General features: G+C 36.0%; 1 protein-coding gene across 4 annotated transcripts in view; it reads right to left on the bottom strand.

The window, feature by feature from the left end:
- Positions 1 to 10872: 10872 nt before the first annotated feature.
- Positions 10873 to 22284, bottom strand: part of MTFR2 (mitochondrial fission regulator 2) — a 35178-nt gene continuing 23766 nt past the window's right edge. For 3 of the 4 annotated variants that reach the window (XM_069077301.1, XM_069077303.1, XM_069077300.1), the window contains exons 7-9: positions 21462 to 21780; positions 14102 to 14273; positions 10873 to 12700 (exon numbers count right to left, since the gene is read on the bottom strand). In XM_069077301.1, coding sequence (XP_068933402.1) covers positions 12638 to 12700; positions 14102 to 14273; positions 21462 to 21780 — 554 coding nt within the window. In that variant the 3' untranslated portion in view covers positions 10873 to 12637. Of the gene's footprint in view, positions 12701 to 12728; positions 13037 to 14101; positions 14274 to 21461; positions 21781 to 22284 lie in introns of those variants that run through there. The other variant, XM_069077302.1, reaches the window with a different exon arrangement.

The following is a 22284-nucleotide window of genomic DNA, read 5'->3' as shown; positions in this document are numbered from 1 at the left end:
AATGCAAATTAAGACAACTCTGAGATATCACCTCACACCTCTCAGATCAGCTAATACGACAGAAAAGGATAATTATAAATGTTGAAGATGTGGGAAAATTGGCACACTAATGCATTGTTGATGTTGGAACTATGCCCAAAGGACAATCAAACAGTGCTTATCCTTTGATCCAGCAATACCACTACTAGGTTTGTATCCCAGAGACATCATAAAAAAGGGAAAAGGACCCACATATACAAAAATATTTATAGCAGCTCTTTTTGTGGTGGCAAAGAAATGGAAATCAAGGAACTGTCTATCAATTGAGGAATAGCTTAACAAGTTGTAGTGTATGAATGTAATAGAATACTATTGTAATATAAGAAACGACAAGCAGGCAGATTTCAGAAAAATATGGAAAGACTTACCTGAACTAATGCTGAGTGAAGTGAGCAAAACCAGGAGAACATTGTACATGGTACACAGCCAATAAAAATGACAATACTACCTAAATTAATTTATTTGATGCTATACTAATCAACTACCAAAATGATGAGTAAAAGCTCTGGGAATCCCCTTGAACTCTGATTGAATCTTCCCATTTGATGAGGCATATGCATGAGGCCATAAGCCTTTCATTGTGGTTTTGCCCAAGCTTTGTTACAGGCTTGGCCTCCATTGTCCAGCTAGCCCCAACCCTTGATCCTCCCAAAATATCTATACCCAAATCAACTGTTACACCCTTGAACTGGCCTAGCCCACCATTGTCTATCTCAAGGTAGCCTCCAGCAACTTCCCTCATTTACTGCAGTCTGACCTCATTGACTCCTCCTGAACACCCTCCCCAAACTCCTCCTCTATACCACCACTAGATTCCTCCCACAACCTTCCTGTATATAAGACTCCATCTTGCCTCCATGCGGTGTGAGAGTGGCATAGAATTTTCTAGCACAGACTTGCTGTCACATGATTCTGGCCTGCTTACCCAATGCAAGCATCACAGATACCAAGGCACCTTAAGAGTCTGCCCATTATGGGGAACTTTTAATAAACTTTGCTTTTCTTTGGCTGAGAGAAGGCTTGAGTAGAATTCATTCAGCAGGACTCAGCATGTTGGTATTTTGGGGTCTCGAGCACCCCTAACCCTATACCTCATCTTTTTATGATGACCCTCTTCAAAAGGGTTGCTTTATGGAGCTAGAAAAAAAAATTCTAGAAGAACAAAATGAAAAAAATCTCAAGGTAAGCCAGGAATCTAGCAATACTAGATCTCAAACTATTCTACAAAACCATAATCCTCAAAACATTTTGTTCTGGGTAAGAAATAGGAGAGGTTGGTCAGTAGAACAGATTGGGTCAATAATATACAGATGCAAATGGGCATGGTTTGATAAACCCTAAATCTAGTTATTGGGACAAGAACTCACCTTGAGGAAAATTGTTTGGAAAACTAGGAAGAGTCTGACAGAAAATAGATATAGACCAACATCTTAAACATCATGGTTCACAGAAAGTAAAATGGACAATTTTGAGTAAATAAATTTTTTAAGTCTTTGCACAAAAAAATCAACAGATAAAATCAGAGAAGGAAGAAATGGGTGGGGTGGGTGGGACAAGCGGGGTGGCAAGGTAAGGAATCTTTTGTAGCAAGTTTCTTTGATAAGAGTCTAGTTTCTAGGATAAATATAGCTCTCATTCAAATGTAAAAGAAGAGCCTTTTCCTGATTGATAATCAAAGGATATGATAAGCAGTTTTCAGAGAAAGAAATCCAAGCTATCACTAGACACAGGAAAAAATGCACAGAATAACTAATCATTAGAGAAATGCAAATTAAAGCAACTCTGAAATATCAGCTCACATCCATTAGATAAGTGAAGGTGACAAGGAAAATAACATACTGGAAGGGTAGTTGGAAAACAGGTTTTTTTGGTTTTTTTCTCCACATCTGTGAAATGATCTAACCATTCTGAACAGCAATTTAGAACTATGCTCAAAAAACTATTAAACTGTATAAAACTTTTGACCCAGAGATACTGCTACTAGGTCTATACCTCAAAAAGATTAAAGATCAAGGAAAAGGACACATTGATACAAAAATATTTATAACAGCTTTGTTATAAAATGGCAAAGAATTCAGAAACTAAGGGAGAGGCCATCAATAGGGAAGGTTTGTTAAGGTATGGAATATGAATTTGGTGGCATAATAACGTACTATCAGAAATTATGAAAGGAGTGGGTTTAGAGAAATCTGGGCTCTCATATGAACTGATGCATTGCGAAGTGAGCAGAACTAGGAGAATCATTTATAAAATCAAAACAATATAGTAAAGACAACTTTGAAAAGCTTAGGAACTCTGATCACCATAATGACCAACTACAATTCCAGACGGCTCTTGATCAAACATGCTGCTCATCCCCAGAAAAGTGGAGTCTGCAGGTTGAGGTTTAGTTTAGTTTTTTGTTTTTTGGTTTTTTTTGGGGGGGGGGGGGGGGGTTGAGGGAGGGGAGAGATGACCAGCGTGGACATTTGTTTTGACTCTGCATGTTTGTAACAGGGGTTTTGTTTTTCTCGTTTTCTCAATTTGTGGGGGTATGTAGTGTGGAAAACAGAGGAGCTAGATCTTCATTTGAAGGAATATACAATTTAATTTTAAAAAGAAGTCATTATAGCTATGTTTGAGCTTGTGAAGAACTATCATAAGGAAAAGGGATTAAACTCGTTCAGCGTGAATCTTTGATGGCAGAACTAAGAAAAATGGGTAAAAAATGTAGTTACAGATCTAGGTGGGATGCAAGGGAGAACATCCTAACAATTAGAGCTATCGAAAAGTAGAATGAGTTACTGGGAAAGTTCAGAGGTTTCTCCTCATTTTCTATCTTCAAGGAAAATCTAGATGTTGTAGATGACATTCCTATGCAAGGATGAAATGGTACAGGCAACCTCTGAGGACCTTTGCCATGTGAAAATTCTTTGATTCTCTAGTTCCTTTAGATATGTTTTCATGTATTTGTTTTCTTATTTTAAAAATCTATCATTTTATAGTCACTTTGACATCATCTGGATGGATGATTTCAGATCTCAGATTTGAGCAGGTATAACTAGATACTAAATGAAGTGTAAATTTTTAGATATAGATTTTTAAAAAATAACTTTGAATAGTTAGCTCAAAAGTAAACAAACTATGGTTCTAAAAATATCATATGAGAGAAAAATTCATGAAAGGTTGCTTTGTAAATATATTATTTTTCTTCATTCCTTAAAACATACATGGAACATTCATTGAGAACCTGCTTTCTCCTCCCAACTAAATATTATGACAAAGTTTAATAGATCTATAAACAGATCAGGCATCACCCTGAAACACTTCCCTGATTTTAATAATACATATATGCCATCATTAATCCTTAACAATACAAATGGGTTTTCTGTTTTACTCTTATTTGTCCTGTTGGCACAGTGGGTATCAGAGAACAAAAACTTTCTTGCTCATTTCTGCTATGTCACTGATCTTGAATCGCTGCTTATGTACTAAAAATTTAAGATTTTCTAGGTTTTTTTTTTTAAGCATTTACTTTGGAAATATTCCAGTTTTAATCCTTCTGCAATCCAAGTTCTATACTCACCTTCTGCATGGTACATATTGACCTCTAATTTTATCATTCTTCCTATAATTGTGATATAACCATGGGCAAGAATGCTTGTGTCTGTTTCCTCATCTATTCAGCGAGTTTTGAACAAGATGACTCGTAATGTCCTCTGCAGTGATGAAGAAAAAAGCTGAAAGTATATGTGCAATTTCAGATTTTTGAATCTTTTCTGGTTAAAAGACAGTCTGGTGTAATAGATATGAAGCTGGCCCAGGAGTCAGGAGAACCTCATTCAAATCTGACCTCTGACATAAGCTGTGAAGTCATAGGTAAGACTCAGTTTCTTAATGCTCCAAGCAATTCTCTAAAACAATGTTATAATAAAGGAATAGATCTGCTATGGGAAAGGAAGTTCCTCATCAGGAGCTAGCTCTCCATGCCTCTAAAATTATAGATCTCATAAAACACCAAAATCATTCTGAATTGTATCTCCTATAGCTTACCCTCTGAGTGAATGGTAGAGCCTTGAAGTCCAAAATCTACATTTAAGGAGGGAACTCAACATTTCCTTTCTGAGTTGACTGTACTATTCCTGGACTTCTGAGTTTTCCACCAAACCTCCAGTGGCTTCTGGCTCTCCTCCCCCTTTTCAGCTTTTTATGTGTTGTCTTTCCTCACTAGATTATAAGATCCTTAAAAGTACTGTCTTTCTTTTTTTGTATTTGTATCCCCAGTGCTTAGAAGGGCACTTGGCATCAATAGACATTTATTGACTATTTATACTATAAATATGCACAAATGACTGTAAATCTATTGTTAGTTTCTTTTATAAAGCTAGAAATTTTTTTTTCCTTTAACTTTACATTTAAAGACTTTAAATATTTTCCCCTGAAAATTCCATTCATCCAGCACCATTTAGCCCTTTTAAGAAAGCTTATCTATTAGGGGTGGAGTGGGGAGTTGAGGTAAGAAAGGGGACTCCATGGGAATGTGCTATGAAATCACATCTATTTACTTGTTATTTTTGATTGAAAAAAGAGCAGAAGATGGATGACTATTTTTGTTTTATTTGCCAAATGACACATTGCAAAACCCACAACTGAAATCATTTAGTTCAATTATGGTCACTGAGATATAAAGAAAATATCTTGTCACTTAAGGTATTTGTAGATGTTATTTCCTTATAATATAATGGCCAAAGTCCTTAGCTGGTAGAAAAGAAATCCCATCAATTCTGAAAGACTAAAATAATGTCCATTGTAAATCTTCATAGCATTCAAAAACCACTGGACTTCCAGGAAGGTGGCAGAATAAGAACTGAAAAGGGAACCATGCTCCTCGAGTCCCCATCAAAAATATCAAGAGATGCCCTTGGAGAAACAAAACCACTAGGAATTTTAAAAAGATCTCATTTCAATTATGTTGCTGCTAATCAAATACTTGCTGCTAATCAAAATTTGGAATGCCTCTTTTGGAATTAATCATTGATTTTTCAAATATTTATTGAGCTACCACAATGTAAAAAGCCATCCATAGCCTGGCTTCCACTAACCCTTTCTAGTCTTATTCCATCTGACTCTCCTTCATAAATTCAGTCAAACTGATCCATTAACTCTTCCCCACCTACAATTCATTTCCCACTCCCCATCTTAAGCACAAGCAGGCTCCCAAGTCTGAAGTGTACTTTACCTTCCTTCCTGCCTTGAATCTCAAACATCCTTCAAAAAACAACATAGGCACTGCCTCCTATATTAGACTTTTCCTGATTTCTCTAGTTATTGGTATTTTTCTCCCTCTGGAAAATACTTTGCAGTATTTTGCATATTAGCTGGTATACATGTTGAATGCCTTCCCCATGCAAATTCTTTGAGAGTGGGAATAATTTCATTTTGGTTTTTTTATTCCCTACACCTAACTTGGTACTTTGCACATGGTAGGCACACTTCACAAATATTTGTTAAAGTTTTTCAAAGTCATCTGAAGAGTCAGATAAGAAATCAGTCTCCTTACTTTATAAACATGCTTCACTTTTAAAAGTCCAAACAGCAATGCTCAATTTTTTGAGTCACTTTATTCACCAGATATATTTCCAAATGGCTCCTGGCTATTTCACAATATCAAATCCACCCTCAAAGAATAAAGATTTGTCACCCTGAAGGATATTCTGAAGAGGGCACTGTCATGTCAACTCCAAAAGCGCAAATCCAGAATGTTTTGAGTAACACATGACACGACTACTAGGGTGATGACTTCAAAGGGCATGACACTCACTCAGATGTGTAAGTTCTGGTACTTACTGGTACTTTTACTTTGAAAAAAATATTCTCATAGCTTTATAGACATTACTCAATCAATTAATTACCCCAAGGTATTCTTTTTCTTTTCTTTTACCTTATTACATCTACTAAGTCTGACTTTGATGCTTCATTGTGGCATGGAGGTGACGCTATGTTCTTACATGCCATATTTTCTAGAAAGGCTTCTTTTATCCTGACAATGCTATTTTCGGTTTGTCCCCTCTGCCTGGAATCCTCTTCATTTCAGACTACTGACCTCCCTTTATGTCCCAACTGAAATCTCATCTTCTACTGGCTGCTCTTCCCAATACTTTTTAATCCTAGTGCCTTCCCTTTGTTACAATCAATCAACACTCATTAAACGCCTATTACAGTGTTAATGTACTGTACTAAGTGCTGTATATACCTTGTTTGTACATATTTGTGTTGTCTTTCCCATTAAATTGTGAGCTACTTAAGGGCAAGGATTATATTTTGCCTCTTTGTATCCCTACCACTTAGCACATAGTGCCTGGAACATAATATTTACTAACTGAGTAAGGAGCTCATCATGAGTACATCAGACACTTGGTAACAAATTATTTGGCATGAAAAACCATGCCATCCCCTCAAAATCATATATGTCTTCCATGCAAACTTGGTCTAGTTTAGCTATTCTTTCCATCTTGAGAGAATAACAGTACCAACCCCATTAGGATTCACATGTTAGCCTGAAATTGCCCAACGTCACAGAACCTCATAGAAAGACCGACTCCCTTAATGGAGTGTGTTCCCCAAAGGTGTTTGTCATTGTTTTGTTTTTTTTTGGAGGGGGGAAGGGCAATTGGGGTTAAGTGACTTGCCCAAAGTCACATGGCTAGTAAGTGTTAAGTGTCTGAGGTCAAATTTGAACTCAGATCCTTCTGACTCTGAAGTGCCCACCAGAAATTATACACCAAAGCCCCCTCCCAGTTGAAACCTGCCAGAAAGGGCCCCTACCAGGATCCCTGGAAACCACCTGATACGCCACAACAGTGAGGGAACTTTTCACCTGTGTTGCTAGAAACATACCCCAGATACAAGTCTGTTCTTGTTTTTGCTAGGTAATCAAGACTTCACTAGAAACGCACATTTCGTTGTTAGCAACATCTAGTTCTATAAAAAATTTGCTCTGCAGAAGGCTTGATGCTATCTTCCTATTAGGGAGGCAGTCACTGGCCGTTTAATAATTGGCTTTGCTCTCAGGTTATTGCTTGGCTGTCCACTTCAACTCCAGGGCTCTACTCACTGTGCCATTTAGCTGCCCCGGTGTTTTGTCACCGTGAGAGAAGATAATGCAGATTCCACATCAGAGTTTCCTTATAAATGGTGAAGTCCCCTTATGTTCTTGTTTGTGGATGACAGACTACTATATCCAGTGCATGCCCTGATATATACTACCAAGCTTCTTAAATGGGATCCAATATTCCTTAATAGTTCATCCTAACTATCCACATAGGAAAAACCAAGAGGATGAAGACAGACTAATGTCCAGAATGATTTGTAATTGGATGGACACAAAGATATTCTAACAGTAGACGCTACAAATAGATAAACTGGCCCTAGAATTAACATGAAGAAGAAAGCAAACTGGACTGCCTTTTCATCTTCCTGAAACAAAGATCAATATTTTTTTAACAATATTCTTCCAGTGATACCATATGGCTTTCAGTCATAGAAAATGTGAAAAGAATTAAGTCCCCCTGAAGAGCAATAGGGATAGAGGTAATAACAAATTACCAACCAGAACTTGTGCACAAAGTCACATAGAAGATATCAAGGAGGTAGGCAACATATAGAGAGAATAAGAGATAATCGAGTGGTAGGCCATATGCTCCAATGGTAACCATACAACTTCAAGAGACCTAAAGGAAGGCTTCCTGTGCATTCAACAGAACTCTTATGGAAGACTGACAGGACAGCATGTAGCAGTCACATATGGTAAGATATATACATGGGTAGTAATCATCATTTTTGGAAGAAGTAATCATATTAAAAAAAAAATCACAGGTCCAGCCATATATCAAAACGGGACCTGAAGTGTGAATATTATGTATTATTTAAGTAAACTTTATCCCTTCCCTAAGAGATTAAAAACTGCTCCTACTATCTCAGATCCCACTACAACTTTTAAGTTTATAAAGTAACATAATCAGAAAATACTTCTCCAGAAAGAGTTCCGGGAGGCACAGAGAATTCTCAGACTGAGGATATAATCAGTTTTGTCATAAATATCCTTCTGAAATACATATGGTGCTTTTGTATACTTACAGATATTTTTCCTACCTACTTCTACATATATTTAGTACTGAAAATTTTAACCAAGAGTGAACCTGACAACTAAGAGCAAATTCAAGGTCATCAGGCCTAGATTAATTTCTCAGAATATCAAAATAATCTGACTGTTGAGCTATCAATTTTTAAAAAATCCATCTTAAAGAATGGGAAGGCTTTCAGAGTTGGCAATAGGTAAATATGATCCCAATTGGGGGAGGGAGATGAAAGAAGGAAAATGGGATTTCTCATACTGTAAACCAATGAGCTTGACTTGATTCCAGACAAAAGTTTTTACATCATTTTTAAAGAGATGGTTTGTGAATACTCAGGAGTATCAGTGATCATTGCAAGCTAGTTTGGCTTCATTAGCAATGTCATGCCAGGGTAAGTTCAATTTATCTTTTGACAGAGTTGTTAAACTGACAAATCAGGATAGGGTATCATGTAACATTTCTGCCATTTGACAAGTAACCTATACAATCCTTGAGGACATGATGTAGAGATATGGCCTAGATGACAATAATTATATACTGTTTGTCCTTGCCAGACTGGTAGCACAAATGAAGTTTCAGAAGGATAGATTTCAATTCAACATAAACTTTCAAACCATTAAAGTTTCCCCAAAGTAGAATGGACTGCCATCATAAGGTTGGTTGGTTCCCCTTCCCTAGAAACCTTTACTTTAAAGAGAGGCTGGGCGATCATTGTGGAGGAGGTTGTGGAGGAAATTCTTGTTCCAGAACTAGTTTAACTAGGTACCCTCTAAGACTGACTCTGGGATTCTAAGGTTGTTAAAATTGAAAAGGCTAGCAAAGGTCCTTTGTTATCAGTCTTACACTGCTCTCTTGTGGCAAAGATGGAAAGTGCCACTCCTTAAAACTCAAGACAGCTTCTCTACTTTGACTCAGTCAATAAAGATTAAGTACCCATCATACAAGCACTGTACCCTGAAACGGATATAAAAAAAGTCCCTGCCCTCAAGGAGCTTAAAATGTAACAGGAGAGAATGTACAAAGAATATGGTACAAGCAATTGACATACAGGATAAACTGGAGATAATCAAGAGGGAAGACACTAGTAGTACTAAGGCAGACCAGGAAAGGTTTCATGTAAAAGATGGAATTTGCATGAGATTTGAAGCTGAAGAAATCAGGAAGCACAGGGGAAAATTTCAGACATGAGGGAACAGCCATGAAAATACATGGGAGCAGGGGTGGTTAGGTGGCGCAGAGAATAGAGCGCCAGCCCTGAAGTCAGGAGGACCTGAGTTCAAATTCGGCCTCAGACACTTAACACTTACTAGCCGTGTGACCTTGGGCAAGTCACTTAATCTCAACTGCCCTGCCTTACCCCTCCAAAAAAAAGAAAGAAAATACATGGAGCATCTTATGCAAGAAACAGCAAGAAAGTCAATGTCACTGGGTCACAGAATATGTGGGGATGAGTAAGGGGTAAGACTGGAAAGCTGTGTATGTGTGGGGAGAAGATATGAATGGCCTTGAATAACAGGATTTTATATCTGATCCTGAAGCTAATCAGAAACTACTGGAGTTGCAAGGCAATGACACAGTCAGATCCGCAATTTAGGAAAATCACTCTGATGAGGAGGTCTACAGTGGGGAGAGACCTGTGGTGGGGAGACAAACCATCAGGCTACTATAATAAGGACATGCAGCAGGGTGGTGGCAGTGGCAGAAGAGAATAGGGAAGGGGAGGCTAGAGTTGTCATAAAGGTAAAATCAACAGGTCATTGGCAACAGATTAGATATGAGGTGAGAGTGAGTATCCTTTAGGATGACAATTAGGCTGCAAGCCTGGGTAAGTGAGAGAATGGTGCTACCTCAAGGGAAAGATAGTTAAGTTTTACATATGTAAAATTTATGACATCCAGTTTGAGATGTCTGAAAGGCAGTTGGAGATGTGAAACTGGAGGTTAACAGAATAGTCAAGGCTAGATAAGATTTGAGAATCATCACCATAAAGATAAATGAATTCATGAAAGCTGATAAAATTACCAAGTAAAACAGCATGTAAGGAAAAGTGGGCCCAAGGACAGAGCCCTATGGGACACTAAGAATTAGTAGGAATGACTTGAAGATCCAATTAAGAAAAAGGAAGGGGGAAGGGAGAAAAATAAGCATTTTAAAAGTGCTTGCTGTGCACAGACAGGTGCTGAGCTATACAAATCTCCTCTGATCCTCAACAACCTTGCATGGTTATCCCATTGTATAGTTTAAACAGAGACAAAGTGAGGCTAAAAGACAATCTAGTTTTAATCTCTTTCTAGAGCAACTTCACATGATCTTCCTCACAGGCTATACTCTATTCTATCTCCAACCACTGGGCCTCTGAATTTCAAGTTCCCCAGAAGACCCAGTCAAACCGGCTCCTTCAAGAGGCCCTTCCTTTCCCTCTCAGTTGCCAGTGCCACTTCTCCCTCCCAAAATTATTTTGTATCGACTAATCTGTGTTTACTCTCTAGTAAAATGTAAGCCCCTTAAGGACAGAAAAATTTGTCATTATGAAAATAATTAATAAATGCTTCTGCTGAATTGAATCAAATACAAGTTGAGGAAAAAATTGCAACAGTGTTCTAGGTTTTGTTTTCTTTTTCCAAAATATTACTACTTGGGCCAGAAGATGTTATCCAAGAATGAGTTCAGAGACTTAGCAACAGGCTGTCTGCAGAGTGAATTTTCCAGTTACAGCAACTTTCTTTTTTTTTTTTTTTTAAGCAATCAGGGTTATACACGGCCAGTTATTTCTGGGTGTGGGTGCTAAGTATCTGAGCCCGGATTTGATCCAGGTCATCCCGACACTGGAGCCGGTGCTCTTACTCACTGAGCCACCTGGCCGCCCCTAGTTACAGCAACTTTCAAAGAATATCTACCAAGTTATAGAGAGGTTGTGATCTACATCAATGAACACCAAAGTAATAGTATTTCAAGTATTCATAATTTTATCATAGGATGCTGGAACAAAAAGAAACCTTGCAGATCAGCCTCTAAACCTCTTAACAGATGGAGAAACTAAATATCAGAAAAATTATATTACAGTTATGTAAGATCATAAAACTAGATGGAGGCAAACTCAGAACCAGAATCCAGATTTATTAATGCACAAACTAGTACAATTTCACCCACATGTTTTTATCAATCACTATTTTCCTCATTTGTAATTCCTCCCCCACAAACACAATTTCCAGTGGAATGTAAAGAAACTTTTATTTTTTTCCTAAAAACATGGGAAACAATAGACAAAACAATTTCAGAAAACTGAGAATGAATCACTACTAGGCGATTCAGACAACTGTTTTAATAAATAAAGTCTTGTGTTTAAGGATCATTTTTTTTTGCATTTAGTTAAAACAAAAGAAATAAATTATTATTTGTACAGCTTAAAAGAAATTAAACAGTTTTAATTTCTCAGAATACCTAGACTACTTTTACAAACCAGTCAGGTGGTAGCCTCAAGCTTGGCATTTTATAAATACTATCTAGGGTACCTAATTTATTAAGAAATGTGCATTACTTATTAATGAAGGGGAAAAGTGATGTTTTTCTTCTTTGCTCCTCAACTCCAAACCTACTAGCAAAACATATTTCAGGACAAATAAACATACTTCAATAGATTATCAAGTACAAGTATGGAAGGTACATTTATTTTACAAAAGTTCAGCATAGAAAATGAATGAACAGAGAAAAAACCATGATATATACACATTTACATAACAAGCTTATGCAATGTTTAAGAAGCAAAACATTCCCTAAAAGTTTATACTTAAAACCACCTTAAGGGCAAAAAAAACCCCTGTGAACATAAGAACACGACATGAACAGTATTACAAGTATCAGAGTGCAACCATTTAGTAAGTCAACCTACAGCTGTTTGAATAAAGAAACTATAACCTTACAATCTTTAAAAGATCATCAGATTATTGAAAATTGAAAGCCAGCTGAGATTGCTACAACTCAAAGAAAAGGCACAAGGCTACCTACCTGAATTAATCAAGTAAATTAGGAAGGACATCCATGATACTAGCATAGCAGCTTTCATAAACTGGAAGACGAGTTCTGATTCCATAGCACACTGCTGAGTAAATGGCTTTCCAATATTATACTGCAGTCTAAAGTTTCATTTATACACTGAAATGGCTTCTCTCACAGCAACACTCGAGACATTCTATTATAAGAAATATCAGGTCACCTAATATTTGTTTTCAAGATACAACTGTATATGCAAGAAAAACACGTTTCATTCAGAAGTTTGACTGTTAGGAAATCTCTAAGAGGTCACATAAATAGGCTTATGAGTTTTTCACAGTTACATATTAATATATTCCAGTGCATACATTTTATTTAGTTGCTTTAAAAAGTGGTCCTGCCACTATTTAACATATTATGAGGCACATGCATTTTCCTTCAAGTCTGGCTCATTCTTAACTAGAGAAATAAAGCTTTTAACAATGACACCTTCGTTATACTTCATCAATTTCTTCTTGGGTACATTGTCCATTCAGCTGCAATACACGATGTCCAAACTAAAATTAAGCAAATTTTAAAATTGAATATACTGTGAAAAACACAAAATGCAAACAAATGTTCGGTCAATGGCCAAGTATCTCAATACCTCACTGTGCTAGGAGCTAATGGACAGGAAGAGTAAGCAAAAAACATAGTCCCTACTGTCAAGGAACTCACAATCTAAATGATGAGAAAACAATTAACATGCATGAAATAATTTTTGAACATATAACACTATAACATTGGATTTATCTATTATGTTCATGTGGTTCTTTGGATAAATATAACTTTAAATTTCAAATTTTATTTTACCCATTTTCATGGAAACCTTCCATCTTCTTTGCCCTCTTAATCTGTGAACATAATTTAATATTCTCAATTACTCTGCATCATCTTTTATTGGATATTAGCTACTATTCTATGTTGCAATATAGTAATATCCTTAGAATTACTGAAGATGTGAGACTGTCTGCTGCTTCCTATCTCCTTCCTTACTGTCAGGCTATCAGCTGTAACGTCTTGCTACCTTCTGCACATCTCTGTCTAAAGCTATCTTGACAACACCTAATTTTCTGCTCTAAGTACTATGGTTGGGAAAACAAAATAAGCATTATTAGTGGAACTGAAGCCAAAATAAAAGCATAAACAGGATATGAGTGAGTGCCTATAGAGTTGTCCTAAAAATAAAGTATTTTAGGTATTCAATAAATGTTTATTATAATTATTTATTTCTGGTTGACCAGATAAAAGTTTACATTTCTGTATCATGTTGGGCAGTTAGGTGATCAATGAAGAGAGTACTAGGCCTCACGAGTCTGGAAAATCTGAGTACAAATCCAGCCTCAGACACCTAAGAGCTGCTGTGTGACCCTGGAAAAGTCATTAACTATCTGTTTACCTCAGTTTTCTCATCTATAAGAAGATAATAGCATCTACCTCCCAAGGCTGTTCTAATGATCAAGTAAAATAAATGTGAAGCACTTAGCACAGTGACAGGCACATAGTAAGCATATGTAAAAGTTAACTATTATTATTATTATTATATTAAGAGCTTACGAATCTCTTTATATGCATTATTATCAAGTTTTGTCTCAGTCACTAGATGTATAAATTTGGGTAGCTTACTTAAAATGCAATATGAGCAGGACTGAAAGGATTGCTATCAATTGAGAATTTCAAAGAAAGTTTATTATAATCAATGGGGGGAAAAATCCAAGTATTTCAGCTTAAAAAGTCTATTGTTGTGTCTCAGGCTATAGTAGAGATTAAAAAGACATAATAATTAGCATCAACAAAATTATACACCCAATTACATTTAAATTATATTAATAGAATTTGGACACAAGATCTACCTTCAAAAATAGATAGTTTACCTCAGAAAAACTGTTAATCTTGATGATATACTATCATAGGGTTACCTTTGGAGTTTCTGGACTAGAAAATGAAGAGTCCCAAGAACTATCTTCTTTTTCAAAGGAATCCTCTTCCTGGAACGAAAATTTTTGCTTAAGGGCATGAGAAATTATAGATACTGGATCCCACTGTGAACTTTGTCTTCTTGTCTTATGAAGAGGTGTCCCTCCAGGTGACCTATAGAAATTTCAATAAATTAAAACTTTAATTACCCTGTTAATATATATAATGCACATGTGTAGGTATAGAAATATAAGGCACAACTTGACAAATTTGCTTTGTATATAAAAGCCCTTATATTTAGAAAAGTAAAGGGAGATTTTCCCATCAAGTATCACTGATAAAATTCTGATAATCAAGACATGTAAGGAACTGACAAACTATAACACAGGATCATTGCAAATTACAATTACAAATCATTACAAATTAATAAAAGGGCAGGAATAGTTTTCAAAAGAAAATATACCCCCAAATTACTAGTAATAGAAATACAAGTTACAACTACCAAGTTTCACTGTTCAAATTGTCAAAGATGGAAAAAAAAACATCAATATTGGAGTGATATGGGAAGACAGGTTCACTAATACACAGTTGGTGGAGCTATGAACTAGTCCAGCCTTTCTGGAAAACAAACTAGAACTATGAAATAAAAGTAAAAAAATTGTTCAGATTCTTATGTCCCAATAATCCTACTGCTGGATATATACTCCAATGAGGTTAAGAAAGACACAAAAGGTTCCATATAAACAAAAACTTTCACAGAAGCACTTTTTATGGAAAAAAATAATTTTTTTAAAAAGTGAGTGCTCATCATTTAAGAGGATGGCTGAACAAAGTACAATATTACTGTAATGGAATAAAACTATGCAGTAAGAAATGGTTAATATGAGTAATTTAAACCAAGGGAAATAAGAAGTCATGTTATGAACTGATGCGGCAAAATAAGCAGAACCAGAGAGTAGTAAGTCTAACTGCGTAAAGTAAATGAAAAAAATCTCAAGAAAGGGAGCTGAACTCTGAGTTAACTAAAAACCCAAAGAACAGAAAACACAACATCCAGATATTATTTAGCATCGAGAAGACTTAGGTAGCATATGCCAGCATCTTCAAGCATTTTTGTCACATAGAAGAGGGATTAGCTTGCTCTCCCTGGCCCAAAAGGCAGAACTAAAAGCAATGGATAGAAGTTGCAAAATGTTGAGATCTTACCCCCAAAACTTGGCCCTTTAGTTTTATCAAACCCTAGATTACTAAGGTCAGTTACTCCTGCATACTATGTACCTAAATCTATTTCAGTGATTCACCACTATAAGATTGTTTTCATGATTACTCTTTTGTAATATAGTTTGAAATCTAGAACCGCCAGGCCATACTTTAAAACAATTTCCTCTAAAACCTAGCATTCAGCCTTTGCTTGAAGATTTTCAGTGAAGGAAGCTTTGCTGACTCCTCAGGAAGCCCATTTCAGTTTTGTATGGCACTGTAAATTGTAAATTGTAAAGCACAGACTAACATCTTGTACCGTATACACCAAGATATGGTCAAAATGGATAAAATGATTTAGACATAAAGGGGGATATCATAAACAAATTGGTGGAAAATGGAAAAATGTACCTGTTAGATCTATAGATAAGGGAAGAGTTTATGACCAAGCAAGAGACAGAGAAGATTACAGGAAATAAATAATTTTGATTACATGAAGTTAAAAAGCTTTTGCACAAACTAATACAGCCAAAATTAGAAGGGAAACAGGAAAAACTGGGAGGAAAACTTTTACAGCAAGTTTCTCTGATAAAGGCCTCATTTCTCAAATATATAGAGAACTGAGACAAATTTATAGAACAGATATTCCCCAGTTGATAAATAGTCAAATGATGTGAACAAGCAGTTTTCAAATGAAATCAAAGCTATCAACTGATACATAAAAAATGCTCTAAAAATCACTATGAAATAGTGATTAAAACTGAAATACCACCTCACACCTGTCAGACTGGCTAACACTACAGAAAAGGAAAATTACAAAGGCTGGAGGAAGGGATGTGGGAAAATTGGGACACTAATACACTGTTGGTAGAATTGTGAAACTGACACAGTTTAGGGGTACTAGGACCCCCAAAATGTCAGAGTATAGGTGAATTCACACTGAAATCGTCTTCCAGTCAAATAGCAAAGTTTACTGTAATGCACCTAGAGTGAAGTTCCTTACAGAACTTACAACTTAATGGGGGTGATACTAATGTTTATATGGAAAAAGGCCAGGAAACAGAATGCCAAGTATGCTAATTAGGTGGGGGGAGGGGGCCCACCTCAGGATTAGTTAATGTACTCAGAGTTAGGGTATATGCACTCCGTCCAGGTGCTGGGCTGCTGGCATGTACAGGAAAATTCAGGGGGTCAGAGATAGCTTTGTTGAGGGGACAAGATAGAAGGGTTGCCTGAACATGGTCCTTGGGGATCAGGCGCCAAGGAAGAATCCTTGGATCAGGCACCCTGGATATACCTTTTATCTTAGGAATTATTGGGTCAAGCCTGCACAGAGTGGGGTGGGATGGTTACTTCCAGGGACATAGTCTTTGCCTTTTGGGTTCCAGGTCCTGTCACCCCATCAAAACTAGTCCAACCATCATGGAGAACGACTGACCAGCAATACCACTACTAGGTCTGTAGCCAAAAGAGATCAAAGAAAAGGAAAAAAGACCTAGTTGTACAAAAATATTTAGTCTTTTTGTAGCAGCAAGGAATTAAAAATTGAGGTGATACCCATCAATTAGGAAAAGGCTAAATAAGTAGTAGTATGTGATTGTAATGGAATACTATTGTGCTATACAGAAATGATGAACAGGATGGATTTAGAAAAACCTGGGAAAACTTAGAAGAACTCACACAAAATGAAGCGAGCATAACCAAAACATCATACACATTAACAGCAATAGTGTCAGAATGATCAACTGTGAAAGCTACTCTGGATCAAGACAATGATCCAAGATGATTCCAAAGGACACATGATGAAAAATGCTATTCACATCCTAAGAGAGAACTAATCAACTCTGAATGCAGAGTAAAGCTTACTTTTTTTACTTTATTTTTGTCTTTTCATTTTGTTTGTATTTTATTTTGCAACATGGCTAATGTGGAAATATGTTTTGAATGACTTCACATATAAAAAATAAAACATGTCTTGGACTAGATGGCCACTGAGGGCCCTTCCAACTCCAAAATCCAGTGAGGGAAAGCAAAAAGATGCAGAAGTCCCAGAAAAAAGAGGTACCAGAGAAAAATGATATTCAATTTCAGCTTGATTTTTTTTTTAGCAGAAATTTGCCACTTTTTTTCACATTCTACCTCTTTTTGGTCCCCTCAGGAGAAAACTATACTTTGGATAGGGATATTTTAATCTCCAAATTGCTTGGAATTAATTAGGTAAACCTTCTTCTACCTCAATCAGTCTAAGGCTGAATTTTGAGTGGAAACTTGATTATCTCCAGTAATAGAGGGGAAAAGTATAAATAATTCAGAGACAGCACTAACTGTGCTTTTGGTGATGGAATATTATTGTACTATAAGAAATAAATTACTTTCCAAGAAGAAAAAAAGCATGCTGGAGTGGAAATCAGGAGTCTGGAGTTTTATTTTCAGCTCCACCACTAACAAGCTATTCAATCTTAGACAAATCTCTTAATTTCTCAAAACATGAATTTCTCTGTGTATAAGTGTGTGTGTCTTAAATGTAGTTAGACTAGATTATCTCTGAAGTCCCTTTCAACTCAAATTTTTAATGGCACTATAGTTTTATCTCCCTGAACTATGATTTTAATCTGTAAGCCATTGCTAATCTGTTATTTTTCAACCCATACCATAACCTAAAAGGGCCCCATACCTAATTGTCTTTGTTAAATGTACCTTAGTAATAGTAGAAAGATCATTCATATATCCTAAGCTAGCCAGAGAAGTTAAAAACTAAACAGCGAGAGATAAACTTTCTTAAATTACAGAATTTACCAAAACACAGTAAATTAAGCAGCAGGGAATCCAAGAGATATCTTGATGTTAAATCTGCTATAAGTTTCTATCCTCGTCAAATGATACTGTGCCAAAAGAATTCCTCCATGTGGACACAGAAATTATACAGAGAATTTGTTTAAAGTCCTATAACAATCTATTTATTCCTTCTATATGAAGATGAATCTAATTACTTTCTATTAACAGAGCATACACTTTCCCCAGTAATAACAGTTCACCCCATTTTAACTGAGAGATCTTTAGTAGACAATAATATCTATAAAGAGGCGTAGTAGGGAATAGCATGTATCTAATGAAATGTTTTCCTCACTATCACTTCTCTATAATAACAAAATCCAAAATATCTATTCCAAAATAGAAAAAGAAATTCCCTTCAAAATAACTACAAAAAAGATCAAATGTTTCTGTATCAGTCTATCAAAGCACACAAAATAGATTCAATTACAAAGTACTTCATAAAAAAATAAGGAACTTAAATGGTGATAGGAATATTCTGTGGTCATGACTGGGCTATATTAATATAACAAAAATAACAAGACTACAAAAGTTGGCCTACAATTTTAATGCTATACTGAACTATCAAAGGAATATTTTATAGAACTTAAAATAATTAAATTCATGTGGAGAAACAAAAAAATTAATATATAAAGGAAATAATGACAAAAGATAGGAATGCGGGGGGAGTATGGGAGTAGCAGTGTTAGGAGGAGAAAACTTACAGACTTCAAACTATATCATAAAGCAGCAATCACCAAAACCATTTGGGGATGCTTATAACATAGAGGAACAGACTAAAGGAAGAATCAAAAAATGGAATTTAATATTAATCACCAAACATTCAACTAACCAGAAAACACAAATTACTAAGAAAAGAACTATTAACAATTTTCTGAAAAAAATAATCCAAATCACTAAGAATTCGAGAAATGCACATCAAAACCCTGAGGTTGAATCTTATACCTAGCAAACTGGCAAAGATAACAAAAGATGGGAATAGTCAATGCTGAAGGAGTTGTGGAAAGAAAACTGATGCATTGTTAATAGAGCTGGAGTTATACAATTTGGAGTTATACCAAAAAAGTATGTAAAATGTCCATACCCTTTATTTCTGAAAATGTACCATTAGGCTCATACCTCAAGGAGGTCATTGATAAGAAGCTCCCTTTACACCAAAATATTTATAGTAGAACTTTTTGCAGTAGCAAAGAAATGGAAACAAAATAATACACATTATTGGGAAATAGCTAAACAAATTGTGGTACAAAAACATAATGTGCTACAAGAAATTATAATTATAATGAATACAGAAAAGCATGGAAGGATATACCAAGCCATCCATTATAGGTGAAGAAGTTAAGGTACAAAATGAAACACAATATTTTGATATAGTCACTAAGGGGATTTGTTTTGCTTGACTATGCATTTTTGTTAACAAGAAACGTGTTTTCCCAAAGGGGAGGGGATGGGAGAGAAAATACATTTCTGCTAATTTAAAAAAATAAAGGAGGAGAAGTACACAGATGTGTAAAACCACATGCACTTTCAGATGAGAACTCTCGGTGAAGTAGAAGTAATCTGCAAATGTGGTAATGGAAAATCAAAACTCACCAGTAATTTCTTTTTTTTTTTTTTTGCTTTTTGGAGGGGGGAAAGAAGGGCAATTGGGGTTAAGTGGCTTGCTCAAGGTCACATGGCTAGTTTTGTATTAAGCATCTGAGGCCACATTTGAACTCAGGTCCTCCTGGCTCCAGGGCCAGTGCTCTATTCACTGCGCCACCTAGCCACCCCAGTAATTTCTTTTTAAAAAGAAAAAGATTCAGGAAAGACTTACATGAACATCATGATACAAAGTAAAGAATTAGGAGAATGTTATACGCAGTAACAGCAATATTGTTTGAAGAACTATGAATGGCTTAAGTATTCTCAGCAATACAATGATCCCACAGGATTAATAATTACTATCCACTTCCAGATAAAGAACTGATATTGTCCCAAGCGTCCTCAGGGTTTGCTGCCAACACAGGTTCTTGGATCTGCTTTGATAAAGGAAAGCAACTCAAAATGGGTTAACAAGCTTACTTTAATCAGTCAGATATGTATCGTTTACCTAGTTCAGGGGAAAAAGGTCAGCATCCCGAACTTCAAAGTATACAGGCAGAATTATCAAGACAGACAAACAGATCAAGTAGACAGATTTCCAAACTGTCCAACCATTACATCCATACCAAACAACATCTGGGTTTCAAAGCCGGGGGAGGGGGGCGGGGGGCACCCTCTGGACAAACGGCTAGCCCAGAGTTTCATCAAATCACAGAACACTTCTCAAAGTGAGCCCCAAAACAAAGCCTCACATCAGGGCTTATATAGCCTTCTCCTGGCTCAGAGAATGTAACAACCTTTTGGACCCACTGGCCAATCAAGAAGTATCTACTGAAAAACAAGCCTCCCACCCCAGGCTCCAGGTGCACTTTAGCCTAGGGGCAGGGAATATCTTTAAAATTTACATTCCTATTACAAACCAGTATCTGATTATTGACCAACTGAGGCAAAGGGGAGGAGGAGGAAAAAAATAGAATTGGAACTTTAAAATGTTAAAAAGATAGTTTTAACATGTAATTGGAAGAAAAAAATAAAAAGATTTACAATATCTGATGCAAAATGAAGTAGAGGCAAAAAATACACATAAAGGATTATAACAATGTAAATAGAAGAGCAAAAGTCAATGCTCCAAAGTTACAAAGAATAAGTATGATCCCCAAAGAGGAATGTCGCAGTTGTGACAGATATTTTTTTTTTAAAGCAATCAGGGTTAAGTAACTTGCTCAAGGTTACACAGCCAGTCATTTCTGGGTGTGGTGTTGAGTATCTGAGCCCAGATTTGATCCAGGTCATCCCGACACTGGAGCCGGTGCTCTTACTCGCTGAGCCACCTGGCCGCCCCATGACAGATATTTTTAATATACTGATTAATTTTGCTTTTATTTCTTTTCTGCCCCCTTTAAAAAAAAAATTTAAATATGAGATGGCTCTCTGACAGAGGGAGGGGAAGGGATATCAGGAGAAATTCTAGTGATGTAAAAAACAAAGTATATCAGTAAAAGTCTGTTTTTTTTTTTTTTAAAGAAAAAATTGTTTTTCTGTGTAAAGTTAACTGCATATACAGTAAGAATAGCACTTTAAGTTACAGCATCAAGTGACCTATCTAAGCTATTTAGCTTAGATAATTGTATTTTGTACAATGCATTCTTAAACATTATATTTCTTCAATACTTAAAAAAAAATCTCATTTAAGTGAAAATCCTCACTGGGAAATGTTTATATGTATATCAAATTAAACCAACTTACCGTTCAATAGCACGCAGCTTGACTTTATCTATATCCTTCAGAACATCCATCATGCTAGGAACATCTTTAGTTTTAGTTCTCTCGTTTTCTACATATTTTCTAGAGTTGGTCTCATTTGCAACATGGTGCTCTTTTCTAAGTCCATCTCTTGAACTACCTGAATCACTGATAGTAGATCCTGGTGGAGGAGGTGGAGGAGGTGGAGGAGGGGGGGGATGAACTACTGAAGTTGAAAAACATTCTGATATAGGTGAAGGTGAAGAAATCATTGATGGTAGTGGTCCCAAATTATCAGGCATATCATACGATTTCAAAGAATCTAAAAACAAAATTATTTAAAAAGCATCTCAGGAAAGAGGTTTAGCAGTACCAGATCTTAACAATACTATAAGAAAAGTAATTATGGTATTGGCTAAGAAACAGAAAGTTGGGTCAGTGGAACAGAGCAGATACACAATACACAATCCTTGTGTTTGACAAATGTAAAAATTTAAGCTTTGGGGATAAAATAAGAATATACTATTTGGTAAAAAAAAAAATACTTGGAAAACTGGATAACAGCTTGGCAAAAATTGGGTATAAACCAATATTTTACACCATTCTCCAAGATATGATCAAAAGGATACATGACCTAGATATAAAGGGAGATACAAGAAAACAAGAAGAACATGGAATACATTACCTATCAGACTTAGGGACAGGAGAACAACTTGGGAGTAAACAAGAGATAGAGCATTGTGAGATATAAAATGAATATTTTTGGTTATATTAAGTTTTTATACAAATAAAACCAATGTAGTGAAGATTAGAAAGAAAGCAGAAA

Source organism: Petaurus breviceps, unplaced genomic scaffold, assembly GCF_028583685.1.
Source record: "Petaurus breviceps papuanus isolate PSGF00001 unplaced genomic scaffold, PetGlider_PUasm1.0 90977, whole genome shotgun sequence".
Classification (NCBI taxonomy): Eukaryota; Metazoa; Chordata; class Mammalia; order Diprotodontia; family Petauridae; genus Petaurus; species Petaurus breviceps.
Note: the sequence above shows the minus strand (reverse complement) of the source record. Positions and strands in the feature narration are given on the sequence as shown.